The sequence below is a fragment of the Hemitrygon akajei genome, chromosome 2, assembly GCF_048418815.1.
Source record: "Hemitrygon akajei chromosome 2, sHemAka1.3, whole genome shotgun sequence".
In the NCBI taxonomy this organism is placed as follows: Eukaryota; Metazoa; Chordata; class Chondrichthyes; order Myliobatiformes; family Dasyatidae; genus Hemitrygon; species Hemitrygon akajei.
The window spans coordinates 50,959,359-50,980,076 of NC_133125.1; the positions used below are offsets into that span (position 1 = coordinate 50,959,359).

At 38.7% G+C, this 20,718-nt stretch overlaps 1 protein-coding gene across 2 annotated transcripts in view; it reads right to left on the minus strand.

The window, feature by feature from the left end:
- The window catches only part of slc12a2 (solute carrier family 12 member 2), a 166,163-nt gene that overhangs the window by 54,193 nt on the left and 91,252 nt on the right, over window positions 1-20,718 (minus strand). For both annotated transcript variants that reach the window (XM_073072075.1, XM_073072065.1), the window contains exons 10-11: window positions 16,692-16,846; window positions 1,388-1,495 (exon numbers count right to left, since the gene is read on the minus strand). In XM_073072075.1, coding sequence (XP_072928176.1) covers window positions 1,388-1,495; window positions 16,692-16,846 — 263 coding nt within the window. The remainder of the gene's footprint in view (window positions 1-1,387; window positions 1,496-16,691; window positions 16,847-20,718) is intronic.

Sequence of the window (20,718 nt, forward strand, 5' to 3'; positions counted from 1 at the left end):
CACTGTGCTTCATACCAATAGAACTGTTCCTATTTAAGCTGACTTGGTCCTTTAGTGTTCACTTTCAAGCAACATCTGGAATTTTATCTTGTGGTCAGTACCTCCAAAAGGGTCCTAAATGACCTTCACAAGGTCATTAATTAATTATTCCTCATCACTCAGGAGCAAATCTAAAATAGCCAGCAGGTGACTATTTAATTGCTTTTTACAGCAGTATTATGTTATGGAGTCAGGTAGGTTCCATAACATACTACTTCCAGAAGCAATCCTACTATACTCCACAAATAATTCAATGATAAACCTGCCAATTTTGTTTATGTAATCAGTATGTAGATAAATTTCATGACCATTGCAGGTCTCCTTCAACATACCTTGGATAAATAAACAATATTAACAAGTACTTTTCTCCCCTCCCCCCCCCCCCCACTTTTGGAACTATTTAAATGTAGTTTTAAACATTTTAAAATCTTTTCACCAAGAAGAAAAGCATTTCATACAATACCCCTCCAAACCTGCTCAAGTCAGATGTTACTGGTTTGTATTATCTCAGTTTTCAATATCTTTTTTTAAAATCAATGATCAATTTTGTGATTATGTGGCCATCGACTAGCAAATATCTTTTTAAAGTCCACATTGTGTGTCCTCCTATACACCACAGATGCACCTTGATAAAGGACAGTAAAGGTGTCCCCCGCTTTATGAATGTTCGCTTTACGCCACTTTGCTTTTACACAAGACCTACATTAGTAACCTGTTTTCGCATCACAGAGGATTTTCACTTTTACAAAAATTTTTCCCATGTAAATTAATGGTATCTTCGCTTTACGCCATTTCGGCTTAAGAAAGGTTTCTACCTTTGTAAAGGCGGGTGGGGGGGGGGGGGGGGGGAGAAGACACCTGTAATGCAACTAGTGGAGATACTGCCTCAACTCCAGCAACTCAGGTTCAATCTTGACGTGCATCACTGATTTTGTACAGTTTTATGACTGTATAGTTTCTTCTGGTGCACAGGTATTCTACCACACCCCAAAGATGCGCAGATGTCAAGTTAATAGACCGTTCATTGTAAATTGTCCCTGGTGCATTGGCAGGGTGTAGAATCAGTGCAGTTTTAGTATAAAAGTGTGATGGTAGGTATAGAGTCTTTAAGCCAAAGGGATCATTTCCATGCAATATGATTATAATTCTATTAACTTTCACGAGCAACATACAATCTTTGAGAAAGAAAATCTGGCTGTCTGTCATTTTCCTCCTTTTCTGCACTGCTGCCTTCAATTGATCATTTTCCACCACATTTACATAGAGTTACAATGTATGAACTGCCAAAGGAAGGTGGGGCAAAGACACTTTACTGATTTTTTTTAAACATTTGGAATTATATACATACCTGGAATATTTTAGGAGCACTCACTAATGAAGCCAGGGCAGAAGATAACGTAGCTGAAAAAATTCCTGCAGTAATCAAAGGCGCAAATCCAGAGGCCAAGCTCATAACCTGAAAGAATCCAAGTTACAACAGAATAAGTTTCAATTTCAACCATTTCCTGAAATTAAGTGCCAGAATAATACAAATAGTTATTTAGAACATCGGAGCAATGTTTCAGTTTTCATTCAACAAATTTAACATCAACTACAAAAAAAATGCAAAATGATGCAAGATCAACATTAGAGACAAGTATTAGTCATGGGTGGAGGCTTTGAGGTCTAGGGTAGGGCAGGAGCTTAATCAAACGTCTCATTCACAAGTTAAATACTCTTAAAAATGCAAATAAGTTCACACATTAATATAATGTTTTCCTAATGTCAAGATGACAATTTTCGGTGTCATAGGTAAAAATATCCAGAGTGCATTTTAAATCTTCCCCCAATATGTATTTTTCATCTCTTGATGGAAAGCACATTTAGCAATTTCATTAGCAGGAGGCATAGAATTAAAAGAATTCTATTTAAAACTGCAAGGACATTGTTTGGGGTGGGGGTGGAAGGAGGAGCTCTGGCACAGGACAGGAAATGAACAATACACTTCTCTGGTCCAGTCCCAAATTTGTACAAAGCTCCTGAAAACAGCTTTCCATAATAAATTCTAAGAGCATCTAACAATGCGTTGAGTCATACACAAAAGCCACACCTGTTCTTTAGAGACAGAATGTATTGCTTTTGAAGTCTCCAACAATAGCTGAATGTCATTAAACACTTTTGTAGTTCTGCTGCCTGACATGTCAAGTAGTCTGATGTAAGCTGTCAGCACTTCAAAAGTACTAATTGAAGATACTTAAATCATTATCCATTTTCTACTCCTTGAATTTGCAAACATTTAAATTTCATACCTTTAATGACTCAAAAATGCACTACTCAATGAATATTATTGTTGTCCTAATGTTCCAAAATTAAATCAACACATCTCCCACAGACATGCAACTCATTTAGAACCATGATCAACTCCCTTAAAGAGTAATGATGGTGGGCTAACAGGGCGAACAGAAAGAATCTGTTTGAAACTGGACAAACATGATAGCCAGGTTCAGGATGGACAGTACATCTTTTAATAGAAACATTCAAAGAAGTACTGTGTAATTTGCTTCACAGGCATCAAATATTCCTCAAGAATGTAGCACAATTTTCTTGAAATAAATATTTGAGACACAAATCAGCTCCCCATCCAAAATTCTATGCTTTGGTTCAAAGGGATAATTGCCCAATCTAAAATACTTCCCTGCACACCCAAACTGAAATTTTAGATTCCAAGGAATGCACGACTAGATATTTTCTTCCCTCCATTCCTGACATTGAGAAGTTAATGTACATCAGAACAGATCAATATCCAAAGTTCTTGCTGTGACAGCATCAACCAGAAAGTGCTCAAAGAAACTTCAAACCTTTATTAAAGTTTACAGAGCCAGAGTCAGAGTTGTATAGCACAAAACGGCCCATAAGGCCACATCCATACTATACATTTTACCCATGCACACTAATTTCATTTGTCCACGTTTGGATCACATCCTTTAACGTCTTGCCTATTTAGTGTCTAAATCCATTACCTCCTCTGGCAGTGTGTTCCAGATATCAATAATACTATAATAAATGTTCCTTTCAAATCCTCCTAAAACTCTTTTACCTTAAACCAATGCCCTCTTGTTTTAAATACCCTTACCATGAGGGGAAAAAGAGATTTTTGGATTTATAACCTACTTATTACGTCTCATAATCTTATAAATATACTTCCCTCAGGTCACCTCTCAGCTTCCTTTGTTACAGGGAAAATCCAACTTATCCAATTGCTCCTCACGTTTAAAGTCTTTTAGTCCAGGCAACATCTTAGACATCTCATCTAGACTTTCTCCAGTGCAAACACATTCTTCCTGATGCAAAGTCTTGATTTGTCAACCACAGCTTTGCCTCCACAAATGCTGCTTGAGTTGCAGAATTCCACAAGCAGCTTGTTTCTTGCTCCAGATTCCAGCATCTGCAATTTTATTTCTCCCTATTCTTATGTTGTGTGCAATTCTGCTTGCCATACCAAATAAACATTTTGTAAAGTTGTAAACCATAACATCATTTTTAGTGCCAACTCATGTAGGCAGGCCTGCCATACGTATTTTTTCACTGCCCTATTGACACATGTCATCATTTTCAGGAACTATGGACTTGCAGCCCAAGGTTTCTCTGCTTATTCGTGTAATATATTGGCTATACTAAATGCTATTGATTAGAAATTGGAAAAGAAAGGAATTTTTAATATTAGACTGTTACAAAATATTTACAAAATTCTGACCAAAAATAAGCCAGGTTAGCATTACATTATTATAGCACATTCTTATAAGATGTCTAAAAATGTATTATTATGTCACACACTTAGACCTGGCAGACAAACTGCAACTCCAAAACAAAATGCATCTTAAAACAAAGCTCACCAATTGGATAACAGCCATCTAAAAATAGATTTGCTTGCCTACCTCTATTTTTAGCAAGTTAAAACCAGTTCAGCTGCTGGATTTGAGGGTTTTCAATAATTGATTAAACTCCTTTTACCCTTTCCTGCCTTATTTTCTCTGCTGCACAAAGCTAAGACAGAAAAATTGATCTATAGGGGAAAACATCATCATAAGGCTTTTACTATGAACTTCCAACCTGTAAACGCAATACCAGAAAGCATTCTAATTTTACTGGAATTTCCCATTTTGTTCAAAAATAGTCTTTTGCTCTTTTACCTAACCACATGATGAAAATGCTCCTACTCCTTTTACAAACTTATGCTTAACGCAAAACTAGTTAAACAGTGAAGACAGATTTTTGTTCACTTGCAGTTAATCTACGGCAGAGTGGACCTCATGAGTGTCAAAAATATACTTGCAATATTTAACAGTTTATCATGCTGAAATTATACCTTGTAAATACACCATTTCAAACTTGTTGCCTAAATACTTGATCTGATCCAAATTTGAAAAACAGGAATTCTGCCATTCCTAGTCTTGGAAATCAAAGACAGATTTCAAACTGTAAGCAGTATAATTTAGATGTTTTCAATTTTCTTTTAAAACGATAAGCCAAGGAAAAAGACTTGCGTAATGTTATTACAATGATGGTAACAATCAGCTCAATTGAAGTATTAGATGTCAGGTCATGGAATACAAAGCAACAAGCAGTAACCGGTTTAAGCCGGATGCAATTCTCAAGTCATCCCCAGACTATGACATACTATTTCTTAATTGTCTAAAAATAACTATGCATAATACACCACACAACATATTAATTTCATAAAGTTCAAAGGGTACTACATAGACAAAATATTTTCCTCCATTACTTTTCCAGACAAAATAACCCAGTCCACTTTTCCTGTAGCATAGCTAGCTGAGCGAATGTTGTCACTTTCCAGTGGCTAGTAAATTAAAAAGGTGACAGGCAATTCTCACATTTCTGAAATGGCAATATCCATTTTATTTAACTGCTATTGACTGGCACAGGAAAAGTGGCAGGTGTTCTATCATTTCGTAAAATATCTTCAGCAGAAGCAATAATATACTCGAGGGAGTAGCTCAAAAACATTTAAGTGACAGGATCACACAAGACTGCCTTTTTGAGTGCTGTCATGTACTGCAATATACCACCTTCCAGCCACAGAACAGGAAACCCTCCTTGTGAAACACCCTTGTTTTTTAGCATTTAAGTCCTACTCATGTGGTGCTTGAACTTAGATTCTTGGGTGACTGGTTTAAACATTTTTGCTTCAGTTTCAATTGTTAATATTTTCAAAGTGTAGTCATGAGTGTGTGCAGTTATGAAGAGTTACTTTTGGACACCAGACATTTCTGATTGATTAGTGCGATGCGAGTCTATCATTCAAAAGGGCAGATGCTGAACCTTACTCCATTCAATGTCATACCCTAATTCACAGGAATTGTGTGACTATGTGATTAGAGTATGGGATTCGTACTTGCTGATGCTGCACTACAGTAGTAAGTGGCAATAATGCACGGGTAGGTCCCGGAAATTACATGATTGTTTTTCAGTCCAGATTTCTCATGATATGCCAAATACAAAAGTGTCACATTGCTCTTCAACAATTATAATATGATTCAAGAAAAATCTAAGAGAATGGTGGGTTAGTTAGTTATAAGGTGATTACGTGATCATTGTAATCAATTATGAGGCACTGACTATCAAAACACGAGAAATTCTGCAGATGCTGTAAATTCAAAGCAACACACAAAATTAAGCCTGTAATCCTTCAGCTGTCCCCTCCCCTACATTCTCCTGTAAAATGAATTCATTACTTGCAACAACTGCAAGCTGTCCAGGCCCTGAGGCAGCGAAGCAGCCGCAAAACATGATCCTCCTTCCACCACGCCTCACAGTTGGGATGAGATTTTGGTGTTGGTGTGCAGTGCCCTTTTCCCTCCAAACATAGTGGTGTGCATTTCTGCCAAAAAAGTTCAACTTTTGTTTCATGTGTCCAGAGAACATTGCCCTAGAAGCACTGTAAAACATCCAGGTGGTCTTTTGCAAACTTGAGATGTGCAGCAATGTTTTGTTTTTGAAGAGCAATAGTTTCCTCCGTGGTGTCCTTCCAAGAACACCGTTCTTGTTCAGTGTTTTTCTTCTAGTGGACACATGAATAGAGACTTTAGCAAGTTCTAGATATTTCTGCAGTTCTTTTGCTGTTACTCTTGGGTTCTTTTTCACCTCCTTCAGTATTGCACGTTGTGTTTTTGGTGTGACCTTTACAGAATGCCCATTCCTTGGGACAGTAGCAACAGTACGGAGGTTTCCTCAATTTGTAGACAATTTCTCTTACTTTGGACCTTAGAGGTGCTTTTGTAGCTTTTTCTAGCTGCATGCATCTCTACAATTTTTCTTCTAAAGTCCTCTGAAAGTTGTTTTGATCGGGGCATGGTGCACATAAACAGATCTTTCTTGAGACGAGCAAGCTCTGTCAGTAACCTGACTTTTGAGTTGTCATGTGTAAAGTTGGATATATAGCAGTTTACTTCTACATGCAAACCTCCCAATAAACAGTGACGAAGAATCAGATAATCTATTTTAGTATCATTGATCAAGGTGATAACAATCAGGGCATTACAAACCATCCTCAAAAGTTTGTATTTATTTGAGAACAGGTAGTACCACGGGCAATAAAGCTTGTGTGGACTGACACACTGCAGAACCTTATGTCAAATTTCTGACATGAAATTTGAATTCATAGCTTTCTGACTCAGAACAGAACTTAAACTGGAAAATATTAATCATTACTTTCCATCATGTTCTCCAGTTTTGGAAGATGTAGGGATGGTACACCTCTGATCAGAAGCTCAACTCTGCTAATGAGTACTGTTGTTTGGAGGCTGGATATTCTTTGATAAGTGGTCATGCTTCTCAAGAGATTATTTAATTCCTGCAGCCAAGTTTTGGGAATACTTTGCAACCATTACATACAACTGCATCCTTTCAAGCAAATCATCACTATTCATTTACTGCACCATAAAAGCTCAACAAAATATGTATATTTGGATTAGCACATGTGCAAATACACTTCCATAAAAATCTGTGTTCTTTCATGTTATTCCATCAAAAATCTTGGTGCTGTACTCATTACAGGCACTTTGATCCTTTAAGGCCCATCCCCACTCTCTTGGCACAACTATAGATAGTGTTTGCAGTAGTATCGATGTTCTACAGGTTACATCAACCATGCTGTCATTTAATCACCAAGTCTCACTTTAAAAACCAAACCAGTCAACATAGATAAAACACATCACATTCCCCAAAACATCCAACCATCAATAAGTGAGAGGAAAAAAAACACATGGAAACCTAAACAGGTGGTTTGAATCAGGATCAGGTTTAATATCATTGGCAGATGTCATGAAATCTGATTTTATCACACTTTGGTAGATGCAGATTCTGCATGCTTTGATGTGGTGCCATAAAAGGACCCAGGACGTGCCCTTTTCTCATTGTTACCATCAGGTAGGAGGTACAGAAGCCTAAAGGCACACACTCAGCAATTCAGGAACAGCTTCTTCCCCTCTGCCAACCAATTTCTAAAAAAAAATGGACATTGAACCCACAAACACTACCTCACTACTTTAAAAAAAGTTTTTGCACTACTTATCTTAATTTAACTATTTAATATGCACATATACTTGCTGCAATTTGGTTTTCTTTCAAAATTAATCATGTATTGCATTATACTGCTGCTGCAGTTAACATATTCCATGGCATATGCTGGTGACATCAAACCTGACTCTGATTCTTATTTTAAGAATTAGGAACAGTGAGCAAATACAACTTTTACTTGCCTTCAATTTAGGTAGATGCTAAATACATTTTGCACTACGCAAATTCCCAACTTCAAGTAGACAACCTCTCACTCAACTAAGCCTGTTAACAATAAACTAGAACCACCAAATCCAAACGAAATTTGCAGTAGCATTGAAGAGTAAGTGAACATTTAATAATATAGGTCTTCTCCAGCTCATGAATATTCTACTGTACTTATATACAGCCCGTACAACACACAAGTAACAGGGAGATCAGTGGATGGATTTGTTGAGTGTTGTGAAGCTGCAGGCATCATAGTTGTGTGGAAATTTGGCTCACAATTGCATTTCCAACTTGCAAACTGTCTGGGTTAGAAACAATTCTCAGGTACAGAATCTTGTCATAACCCAGGGAGGACTTGTTACAGCAGAAAGTCCATTTATATTTACATATACACATACGAATTTAACAAACTGACTTAAAAGTCCAACTGGCAGGCACAATAATAGGGATTTAATAGGAAAAACCTATCTGTTTTATTATCAGAATACAGATTAGCAGATTGGTTGAGTGTTGTGAGAGGTATACTACTAGGATTTGCACAGCATAAATATATCCAGGCAGAAGATCAGACCACATCTTATGAGTAATTAATGCAGAAAACCAGGCAATTGCAAAGGGTTCGCAAACTTTTTCTTGCAACTGTATATTTAAAAAAATGAAACTAGTGCAAAAAGAGAGAAAAAAAAAGTTTGTGTACATGGGTTCATTGTCAATTCAGAAATCTGATGGTGGAGGGGAAGAAACTGTTCCTAAAATGTTGAGTGTGTGTCTTCAGGCTCCTGTATTTCTTCCTTGGTGGCAGTAATGAGAAGAGGACATGTCCTAGGTGATGAGGGTCCTTCATGATGGATACTGTCTTTTTGAGGTATTGCTGATTGAAGATATCCTGGATGCTGGGAAGGCTAGTGGCTGTCATGGAGCTGGCTGACTTTACAACTCTCTGCAGTTTTTTTTCAATCCTGTGCAGTGGCCCCTTCATACCAGACAATAAAGCAAACAGTTAGAATGCACTCCTCTGTACATCTGTAGAAATCTGCAAGAACTTTTTGTTGATATGACAATTCTTCTCAAACTCCTAATGAAACATAGCCGGAGTCACACCATCTTTGTAATTACATCAATGTGCTGGGCCCAGAATAGATCCTCAGAGATGCTGATACCCAGGAATTACAAGTGGCTCACCTTTTTCACTGCTAATCCGTCAATGAGGACTGGTGGGTATTCCCTCCACTTTCCCTTCCTGAAGTCCATAATCAATTCTTGGTTTTACTGACGTTGAGTGCAAGATTATTGTTGCAACAGCACTCAACAAGATAATCTATCTCCCTCCAGTATACCTCTTTGTCACCATCTGGAACTCTTCAAACAATAGTTGTTTCATCAATAGATTTATAGATGGCATTTCAGCAGTTTCAGCCTAGCCACACAGTTGTGGGGGTAGAGAAAGTAGAGCCGTGGGCCAACATTGATTGTCAGAGTGGAGATATTGACTGTTGAAAGACCCTTCCTTGAAACTCCTTTCCAGATTTTCAGCATAACAGTCTTTTGATTTTCACTTTCTTTTGAATTCTTCCAGTAAAAACAATAATGCTAGACTTCTGTGAATCCTAAATAACAGAACACTCTTCTTACCTTTTGTATTTTCCCAACCAAAATGTACAATTCCACATTTGCTCACTCAATTTATGTTCCCTGGCATCGCAAAAGTTACTTTCTTACTTATAAACTGGGATTTTAATAAGATCAGATCCCTGCGACATGCTATTCCTGTCAGTCATAAACACAACTATTTATGCCTAATGTTTTTTGTTAAGTAGAAAATCTACTGAACTTTGCATCATACACTACCAAATACTACAACATGAGGTTTTATTTTCTACAATAACCTTTGTTGCAGCACGTTATCAAATGCCTTTTGGAAGCTTAGATATTGGGCAAACATAGAATATACTGTACATCACCCACAGCACATTTGAACTCTAATAAATTGGTCAAATGTGACTTCCCTTTCATAAAACCATGCCAACTCTACCCAATTACCTTAATGATATCTGCCTCCTTCCATCTCCTTACATTTATGAATAAAGAAATTACACGTTATTGTAACCTTTCACCAGGCATGACATCTCAAAGTCATCTTAAATATTTAACCTACTTGTCTTGGTTTCTCCCATCCAAAGGAAAGTCATATCCACCACTGGATTCAAATTACTTTTAGTGGTTTATGCACTACAATATTAATGAAAGGGTGTTCAGCCCACATTTGTATTCAAACCCAAGATTAGATTAATCAGCTTCCTCAGCTTAATATTCTGCCTCAAGCTTTTCCTGTGGAAATGCATCTCAAATATGCACAAAACAATCATTTCAGTTTCTCATCCAACAATGAAAAACATAAAAACACTTTCCTTCATAATAAAAGTAATTTTGCAGTCTTTATTATTTTAAGACTAAATTTTGTTAGTACAAAATTGCGTTGGTACACTGATACACTGTGCCCTAAATGGAATTTTCTCGAAGAACTGAACCTTTCTGCTTTTCAACTTATAGCCTCAAGCAAATGTCCTTGGATATCCTCAAAACATAATATCCAGAATGCAGTGAGGGAATCTTACAAAAAAGAGAGAATCATCTACTTCCCTTTACTGAAAAATGTTTTAAGTGCCCAGTCTTATTCAAACAGAAGGCATATCACCTCACATATATTATATTCCCCCAAATCCATTTTACTTTCAACTCTACAGTTTGGTCTAGAATACTTTGTGAATGTATATTACCTTTTCTATCTTGACTCTGGTTTTCTGAAATGCAGGATTGAAATTCATTTTCTCGCATATTCATCCTCATTCTTAGCCATATTAATTTTTCTCCTCTCAAACTTTGAAATTAGATATTTTTAGACAAAACATTCAAAGCCTCCTCCATGGCAGCGCATGTGTCAAAGCTCAAACAAGTATCTTTACTCAACAATAAAACCCTAAATGAAATGTCTTCATTAATAAAAGACAGAAGAGAAAAGCTATTCAGGATCAAGCAAATCCTAGAATCATATCTCTGAGTAAATAATTCAAATGTCTCAACAATAAAAACATAAATAAGAGGCTGGTTTTGCTATGACTCTAGCCCTTACTGCAGAATTTCAGTTGACTGCTTCTTCCACAAATAGCTCAAGGCACTTTCTAGACAATTTCACCTGTCAACTACCTGTTTGGAACACACAGAAAACCATCTAGCTTCAAGTGAAGCAATTTGCCACGATGCCCAAATAACAGAAGTGTTGATTTTCGAGAATCAACAATTCTGGTTCACTGATTTATCAGGGAGACCAATGACCATGGAACTGCATGGCCTCTGCTGTAGCACAGATTCAGACTCATGCCATGGGCTCATATGTTGCAGCCACCAAGAAGAGACGGCAGAAGTGTTGTAGCGCAGCATTCATGCCTGATTGGGAGCAGGCCCCTCCCATTTGGTGCTGACCACCAGTGTTCTCTCAATAAGGCAAGGTGGACTGTGTGCATGCGTTCGTTTGTGGACTGCTAAGGACTTGTTCTTGCTGACAATCTTCCATGCACCATCCGTCTGCAGGACACGTTACTCAGGGACTTGGGATATATTATATATTTTCTGTGTGACTGGATGTTTACTGACATCTTATATGTGGTACAATTGCCTTGTGCTATGTTTGACTGTTGACACCATGTGTTTTGCACCTTTTGTTTGACTGTATTGATGTATGGTTGAATAATTAAACTTGAACTTGACAAATGATTTTTAACAATAATTAGAAACTTCTGGCATCAGTAGGCAAAATTATGCCCTTCTTTTTTTTGATCACCACCAAAATCAATTTGTACCTTCTAATTCAGTGATATGTGAAGTGACAGAAGATTTAGCTCATGTAATTTACTATGTTAAAAATAGTAAAAATCTTAATCTTGTCAAATTATTAAATCTTCCAGATCAATGTCATCCCATAACATTGTTTTCTATCTACATTTGTTTCTATGAACAACTGAGAAGTGCGCTTATTCAGAAGTAATGTTTTTGCAACTGAATATACAAGAAGCAATTGCGTAAAGTAATACTACCTGGTCAGCAAAATCCATCCACAGTAATTGTTACTGCACCAGAGAAAACATAAATTGTCTTTTTTGTAAGCATAGGTAAACATGGATTGCCATAAAACATAGCCAAAGCATTCAAAGATGTATGCAAGGGCATGATATAGGCACGTTAGAGCAGATATCTATGCACATAGCAGCCACTGGAAGATAGAATAACTCACTTCTGTAATTGAAAAGAAAGCATTTTTAACTTCCAGATACATATAATATCTTGAGCAAATTAGAATAAAGTAGGATAAAGGAAAATAAATTTTTGACCGATAAGAGAAACCAGGAATGCTACTATCTGAGAACAGACGTTAATGTCTATGATAACCATATGAATCAAACCTCAAGGTATGCCAAGGATACTTTAAAGGGGAAACTTAATGATTGAAAAGAGATCTTCAGAAATTTGAGTGAAAAAAGTCTGTTCTCAGCCAGTGCTAACAGTGGCAATTTCCTCATGCTGTGTTTTGTTACCATTGCTAAATAAAAATTATAGTAAATCGAAGAGAACTACATTTAAGGTTCAAACCACAACATTCAAAAACGGCTGATAATTGCTTGGAGGTACATGGCTTATTTTTGCTTTAGAATCATGACATTAAGGTCAATACAGAGAACGAGAAGACAGTTGTCACAAATGTATTTCAAGATCTAAAACCTTTTATCCAGCAATAAAAAATGGGAAGGAAAGCCACTTGACTACTGATTCTTCAAGTGCTCACAGTTCTCTAAATAGAGACATGCTTCTTAACAGAACCTGAAAACTGTATGTACTTGATAGCAAAAAAGGTGCAAACATTAACAGATGCGAATGTAATTACTAATGCATGGTATGTAATCTACAAGAGTTGAGTTGATAACTTACTGATGACAGTTATTTATATACAGGTTTGATGTCAAAAATAACTTCTAAAACTGATCAGAGGACAATTGAAACTTTTGCAGTAACTATTCACTCTTAGCCATATTCATCCTATGATACTATAATTCTGCATTAAGCAACCCCAAAATTATAAAGCTTATTCTCCTTTTCTTCCCCAAAAAACTCTCCATGGCCTCACCTTTTCCTTCCAACTTCCTTCAGCTCCAGATCCCTCAGATATCCAAGATCCTACAATATTTTTCTCAATCTTCCAGAATTCACAGTGTTCAATTCCGCAGGCTCTGGAATTCCCATTTCAAAAAACTTCACTTGTTTATAAGATGATCCCTTTGATCTAGCCTCAGGCCAGTTACTTCATTTCCACATAGCTTAATACAAATCTTGCTCATTGCATTCGGAATGTGCAAGGAGTTACAGAAAGCAAAAAAGTGTAATTTGTTGCTTATGCCTTGAAAGCAAAAAAAAAAAGTTGGGAAAATTGGAACTGTAATTATGGGCAGAGATTAGAGTGTAGGAAGGCTGAGGCATAACAAGATAAAAGTATTAAGATTATGAGGTGTATAGGTAGAGTAAAAATTCAAAAGCCAGACGGCATAAATTTAAGGCAAGAGGACAGAATTTTAAAGAGGATATTTTTAATATAAGGTGTTTGCTATCTGGAATGTACTGCCAGAGATGCTGAAGAAATCAGACACAATAACCACCTTTACAAGGCATTAGACACAGGCGCAAATGGACAAGGCATAGAAAATAAGATCTCATTGTGGGCAAGGAGGATGGCAAAAAGATTGGTATTGACAAAGAGCAAATTTCTGTGCTGTATTACTATTTTTTCACAATAATTGCAGATCACTCTTTAAAATGCCTTAGTTATATCTCAAGATGACTAGATTATTTATGTTAATAAGAGAAGAGTAACCGTGCAGGAATGTGGCCAAATATTCAGAGCTCTGCTGGTGCTCCTGCAACAATCAATCTATTAAAGTGCTGCATGGTTCAGTAACAGAGTGAGCCAGAGCCAAAGCCAAAGGCTTGGGAGGGCTGGAGTTAGGCAGGTTGGCAGATCAGTTTGTTCTGCACAGCCACTTAGCAATAACATGTGAGGCTCATACATACACCTTGGCCAATCGGGCAGAACAAGCAGCTAAACTGTGCACTTCTGTGCCTGCATGGAGAGAGAGCAGCTTCAGTCATAACCAAGTGGAAACAATGAAAAAAAAACTACAGCATCTGGGAAGAATGGAACACACAGAGCAGGCCCCAGCACATGTCCCGAATCATTATGCCAACCCAAATGCAACCCTGAGCCCGACAACTGAACTCGGCCCGGCTGATTTGCAACCATTTTGTGATGCATACCAATTAAGGGGGGGGGGTGAAATCGCACTAGAAATTTGGGGGGGAGGGGGGGAAGATGAGATGGGGAGAGGAATGTTTGGCTTAATTTCCTAACCCAACAACTTCCCCGTCTCATTTGTTCATCCAATAATAAATCTGTAATACATCAGAAGTATGAAATTTCTCTCAACAAGCACACAAAAAATAACAGACTGCCAGTTTGAAGTGTTGAAATTGGAAGGCTTAGGTAAGTCATATTAATAGTGAAAATTAAAAATGTAGATGTTAGAAATTAAAATAACAAAATACTGGAAATACTCAGGTCAGTCCACCACTGAGGGAAGAGAAATAGAGTTGATGTTTCAGGTAGAAGACTCTCTGCCAGAACTAATAGATAATATTGATTGATCCTGTATTCTATTTGTTGGCATTACTACAGCACAGAACTGATCACCAAAAACTCCATTTTCTCCTGCAGCTAGGCCAAGATTTACCGTAGATTCCGGACTACAGAGCGCACCTGATTATTAGCCGCAGGCTCTAATTTTAGAAATAAAATCAATTTTTTAATTGTAAAGGCCGCACCGGATTTTAGGCCGCACCGCTACTTTTAAATATACATACGTATCGGTAACACAAATTACGTTGCATATACTTTTTTACTGAACAGCACGAACAACATTCCAATATCTCCTAGCGACTGGTAAAAATATATATATTGCAGCCTACCAGGAAAAGTTATTGATCGACTTTAACTTAAAAGCAGCGTTTTCGATCGGGTCTAATCGGGTCTGACGCTTGCGCAATGCGATCGGGTCTAATCGGGTCTGACGCTTGCGCATTGCGATCGGGTCTAATCGGGTCTGACACGCTTGCGCAATGCGATCGGGTCTAATCGGGTCTGACGCTTGCGCAATGCGATCGGGTCTAATCGGGTCTGACGCTTGCGCATTGCGATCGGGTCTAATCGGGTCTGACACGCTTGCGCAATGCGATCGGGTCTAATCGGGTCTGACGCTTGCGCATTGCGATCGGGTCTAATCGGGTCTGACACGCTTGCGCAATGCGATCGGGTCTAATCGGGTCTGACGCTTGCGCATTGCGATCGGGTCTAATCGGGTCTGACACGCTTGCGCAATGCGATCGGGTCTAATCGGGTCTGACGCGCTTGCGCAATGCGCTCGGGTCTAATCGGGTCTGACGCTTGCGCATTGCGATCGGGTCTAATCGGGTCTGACGCTTGCGCAATGCGCTCGGGTCTAATCGGGTCTGACGCTTGCGCATTGCGATCGGGTCTAATCGGGTCTGACGCGCTCGGGTCTTGCTTCGAGTATTTTCCATGTTGATGAGGGTGAGTACAAATGACTGATTTACAATAATTTAATTGTGAAAGTGCGCTTGATTTATCGTACAATTTCATTGGACCTCTGTGAACTACTCATCAATTTTATTGGTCTACTGTTACGAGGCAAAATGTTTACGAGGCGGCATGAAAAAAAAACCATGTATTAGCCGCTCTGGATTATAGGCCGCAGAGTTCAAAGCTGTTCAAAATGTGGGAAAAAAGTAGCGGCTTATAATCCGGAATCTACGGTAATTTATTCCAGACAATTATTGAGCAAAACAAAAAATCCTCCAGCTACTTCATACTTCCTTGACAAATGCTAAATGGCGGCCTCCTCTCACATCAATATCCATCAATGCCACTAATTTCCACAATAAACTAGGAATCTACCACTCCTCCACACACAATCATTTAGGGCAATTTAGAATGGATAATTAGCTTACTAACCCAGGTCTTTGGTATGTGGGAGGAAACAAATATACTTAGAGGAAATCCATGCAGTCATAGGAAGGTGCAAAGTCTCCAAAGACAACACCAGCAGTCAAGTCTGAACCTCAATCTGCTGCTGTGCTATCCAGCTTTATAGCTAAGCAGGACTAATTAGGCCTTGTTTTACCAGAGGGATTAGCCACAAAATTGTATGCTGCCATCACTGGATTTCAATGAAGTAATTCCTGAATGATAGTCAAAGTACAATCATTAGGATCCATCAGGAGTAATGACCATGAAGCAAATGATATATTGAAAGTGATTTGCTCCTACTACTACTAAATAAACAACTTTTGTTTTAATTTACTCTCTTGGTTTGCAACTGATCAAATTTAAATCTTCACACATTTCTACATAGAAAAATAATTTTATTGTTCTTTTTTTAAAAATCAAAAATTGAGATGATGCATGTCCTATACTTAGCCAACAGATGCTGCAACATCCTTCCAGATTTATTCATCTGTGGGTAAATATATTCCCTGTCTAGTACATGCTTTAATGGTCAGCAGCACTGGAACAATATTAAACCCAAAATCAACAGTAAAGCAATAAAATATTCTCACTAAAATCCATTTGATGCATCTCAATTATAATCCGTCAATACTTACTGAAAATATCCAAAGAGCCCACAAGCATATTAGTCATATGCAATTATGTAACAAATTGGTAGTACAAATTTAAGTGATGATTTTCTTCTTACCTGGAAGTTATTCATTAAACCATAAGAGCATTTATTTGTGGCACAGGAGGAGAAATTGAAACCTAATTTACAAGCTGCAGTCGTACAGTTAGTCACTGTTCCAGGGGGGATCATATCGGTCAAGTTTCCAGTAGCATCACGCACGATACAAGAACCTGAGAAGATATTAAAAAGTAGTATGTGGTGTAACTGAGGCAAATGCAGAAAATAAACAAAATGCCAACAACAAATCAGGTACGGTAGCAGCCACAGAGAGGAAGCCTCAACATTTCAGGTCATGTTCCATTTATCAGAAACAAAAAGGAAAGAAAACAAGCAGAACAGGGATGGAGAGAACAGTGGGAAAATCTAAGACAACAGATCCTTCAAAGCAACAGTTATCTTGACAATAACTGGAGATGAAGTAAATGAAACAAAAAGTGCTATTAATTGCTATTACTTAGTTGCTTCCAGCAACATCCATATGGAGAAAAAAATATATAGGTAGTTGAATTTGTTAGAATAACTGGAGCCCTAATTGTTGCAACATTCCTGGACAAGACCAACTGGTGTTCTTTGAATTTACAATGGGCTACATAGTAATAATAAGACAGAGTGGGAATAGAATGTAGAATTAAAAGCCAAAGGAAGCTTTATGAGCATTCTTGCAAATAAAATGATGGGGAAAAAAACTGCCCTGCAGAACATTGATTTACATTGAAATTTTCCTATCCAGCAGAAAATCAATGCCTCATACCGGAGGATTGGAGGGAGGCGAATGTTGTCCCCTTGTTCAAAAAAGGTAGTAGGGATAGTCCGGGTAATTATAGACCAGTGAGCCTTACGTCTGTGGTGGGAAAGCTGTTGGAAAAGATTCTTAGAGATAGGATCTATGGGCATTTAGAGAATCGTGGTCTGATCAGGGACAGTCAGCATGGCTTTGTGAAGGGCAGATCATGCCTAACAAGCCTGATAGAGTTCTTTGAGGAGGTGACCAGGCATATAGATGAGGGTAGTGCAGTGGATGTGATCTACATGGATTTTAGTAAGGCATTTGACAAGGTTCCACATGGTAGGCTTATTCAGAAAGTCAGAAGGCATGGGATCCAGGGAAGTTTGGCCAGGTGGATTCAGAATTGGCTTGCCTGCAGAAGGCAGAGGGTTGTGGTGGAGGGAGTACATTCAGATTGGAGGGTTGTGACTAGTGGTGCCCCACAAGGATCTGTTCTGGGACCTCTACTTTTCGGGATTTTTATTAACGACCTGGATGTGGGGGTAGAAGGGTGGGTTGGCAAGTTTGCAGACGACACAAAGATTGGTGGTGTTGTGGATAGTGTAGAGGATTGTCAAAGATTGCAGAGAGACATTGATAGGATGCAGAAGTGGGCTGAGCAGTGGCAGATGAAGTTCAACCCAGAGAAGTGTGAGGTGGTACACTTTGGAAGGACAAACTCCAAGGTAGAGTACAAAGTAAATGGCAGGATACTTGGTAGTGTGGAGGAGCAGAGGGATCTGGGGGTACATGTCCACAGATCCCTGAAAGTTGCCTCACAGGTAGATATGGTAGTTAAGAAAGCTTATGGGGTGTTAGCTTTCATAAGTCGAGGGATAGAGTTTAAGAGACGCGATGTAATGATGCAGCTCTATAAAACTCTAGTTAGGTCACACTTGGAGTACTGTGTCCAGTTCTGGTCACCTCACTATAGGAAGGATGTGGAAGCACTGGAAAGGGTACAGAGGAGATATACCAGGATACTGCCTGGTGTAGAGAGTATGGATTATGATCAGAGATTAAGGGAGCTAGGGCTTTACTCTTTGGAGAGAAGGAGGATGAGAGGAGACATGATAGAGGTGTACAAGATATTAAGAGGAATAGACAGAGTGGACAGTCAGCGCCTCTTCCCCAGGGCACCACTGCTCAGTACAAGAGGACATGGCTTTAAGGTAAGGGGAGGGAAGTTCAAAGGGGATATTAGAAGGTTTTTCACTCAGAGAGTGGTTGGTGCGTGGAATGCACTGCCTGAGTCAGTGGTGGAGGCAGACACACTAGTGAAGTTTAAGAGACTACTAGACAAGTATATGGAGGAATTTAAGGTGGGGGGTTATATGGGAGGCAGGGTTTGAGGGTCGGCACAACATTGTGGGCCAAAGGGCCTGTAATGTGCTGTACTATTCTATGTTCTATTTGGAAGAGCAGCTCGGGTTCCTGGTTATTGCGATCTGTAAATGGGCAGTCGTTGTCTTTCCTGCAACTGTAAAAGAAAAAGTCACACAGCGGAATCTGGTCAGAGGAGACAGAGGGAATCCTGGAATGCTAAAAGGGGAAGAGGAGAGAGAGCGAGAAGTGTTTGGCAGTTGAATCGAAGTGAAAGTGCAAATATGGATATTGAATGTGGAGACTAGTGAACTGGAAAGCCAGGATAAAGAGCCCTACAGTTGTTCAAGTTAGCTGGAAGGAAAGGGGAAGAGAAATGCAGGCAAGAGGACAATACAATGGATACACACATCACTATACCTGGGTTGGGTAGAAGCCAAGGTTAAGCAAAACAGAAATAATTTCAAAAAAAGCACTGATATGGTAAGTCATATCATCAGAATAGATACCATTCTAAAAGGGCCATTTGTTTCTAACTCCCCACTTAATTTCAACCAATCTCCTTTTCAGGGCACTTTCTTTACAATAGCAAACTTTTACTAATTCTCTCCTACAATCTAGAAATCCCAAGTTTCCCCCGAGTGAAGCAGCAATTTACTTGCACCTTTTCTGATTTAGAGTACGTATTCAGCACTCATGGAGGAACCAAATGTGGAGTAGATGACCACTTTATAGAATCCTTTGCAGAAAAAGCTTCCGGTTACCTATCAATAACTCTTTCATCTCTGCCTCCTACATTGTTAGAACTTGGCCCAAAATATGATTGGGGAACAGCACCTCATTTTCCATTTGGGAATACAGCAACTCTGGAGACTTGATACCAATGTTAATAATGTCAGGTATTCAACCTTCTTCCCCCCCGCCCCCAACAGATAACTCTAAATAGTGTACCCCAAACTTTATAGCAACACAGATAACAGAAATTCACCTTTACCAATGTAAGGGGTTTCTTCTTTTATGTTACTGCTAAGGCTAATAAAATGGCTTCTTTGTTATGTTAAATAAAAATGCTTCTTTGTTATGTTAACTGCTGAGAAAGTGCTTCTCTCTCACAGCTTGTCTGTGTTATAATTACTGGTAACGAGAATTGTATTCATTTGCTAACCAATTGGGATAGATATTATTCTTTCTTGTGTGTCTGTAAGCTATTGTTTTCGCGAGCTTTGGGAAGAAGGCACGATGGGGATAGAGGGAGGAGACACGATGCTATAAGCTGGGTGACGGAACGGACCCTGGGTGGGAGTCCGAAGCCCAGGGTCTTCGGCGAGGAGAGGAGACGAGGACAGGTTTGTGTGGAGCGTCTGGTCGACCACCATGGTTGGTCCCAGGCAGCGGGTCGAGGAGGTCGGAGGGGATTGAATGGTGGCAAGAAGACTCCGTTAATTGTGTTCCAACTGTTGAGCACAAAGTGGTTGGACTTTGATAAGTTTGGCGCCTTTTACTTTTTCCTTTTATATTCAATCTCTATTAAGTATATAGTTCCAGTAAGATCTATGAAGTGTAATCATTTAATCGTATATGGTGTACTGTCTGTTATTTGGCGTGGTGGGGATATCACACAGCGCCTACACAAACTAATTACCCAGTCTGGCAGAGCCGAAGGCTACTCCCCCTAGATGAAAGCGAGCTGAGTGAGCCTGAGGCTTCCCAGGGGGCTGCACCAATATAAATCAAATTGAAATGGGGAATGAAAATTTGTAAGGAAAAACATTTAAACACAAGATACAAAGAAAAAGGTCAATTGTTAACGATTCACATTATGGAAAATCATATGATCTTTAAGGAGAAGCCCCTTTAATGCAGGGTTTACTGCATTTTATTTTCAACATATTCATTTGTTTCTTGTCTTTTCTATTAATAAATAATTTTAACTTGGTACCTTTGGCCATCACC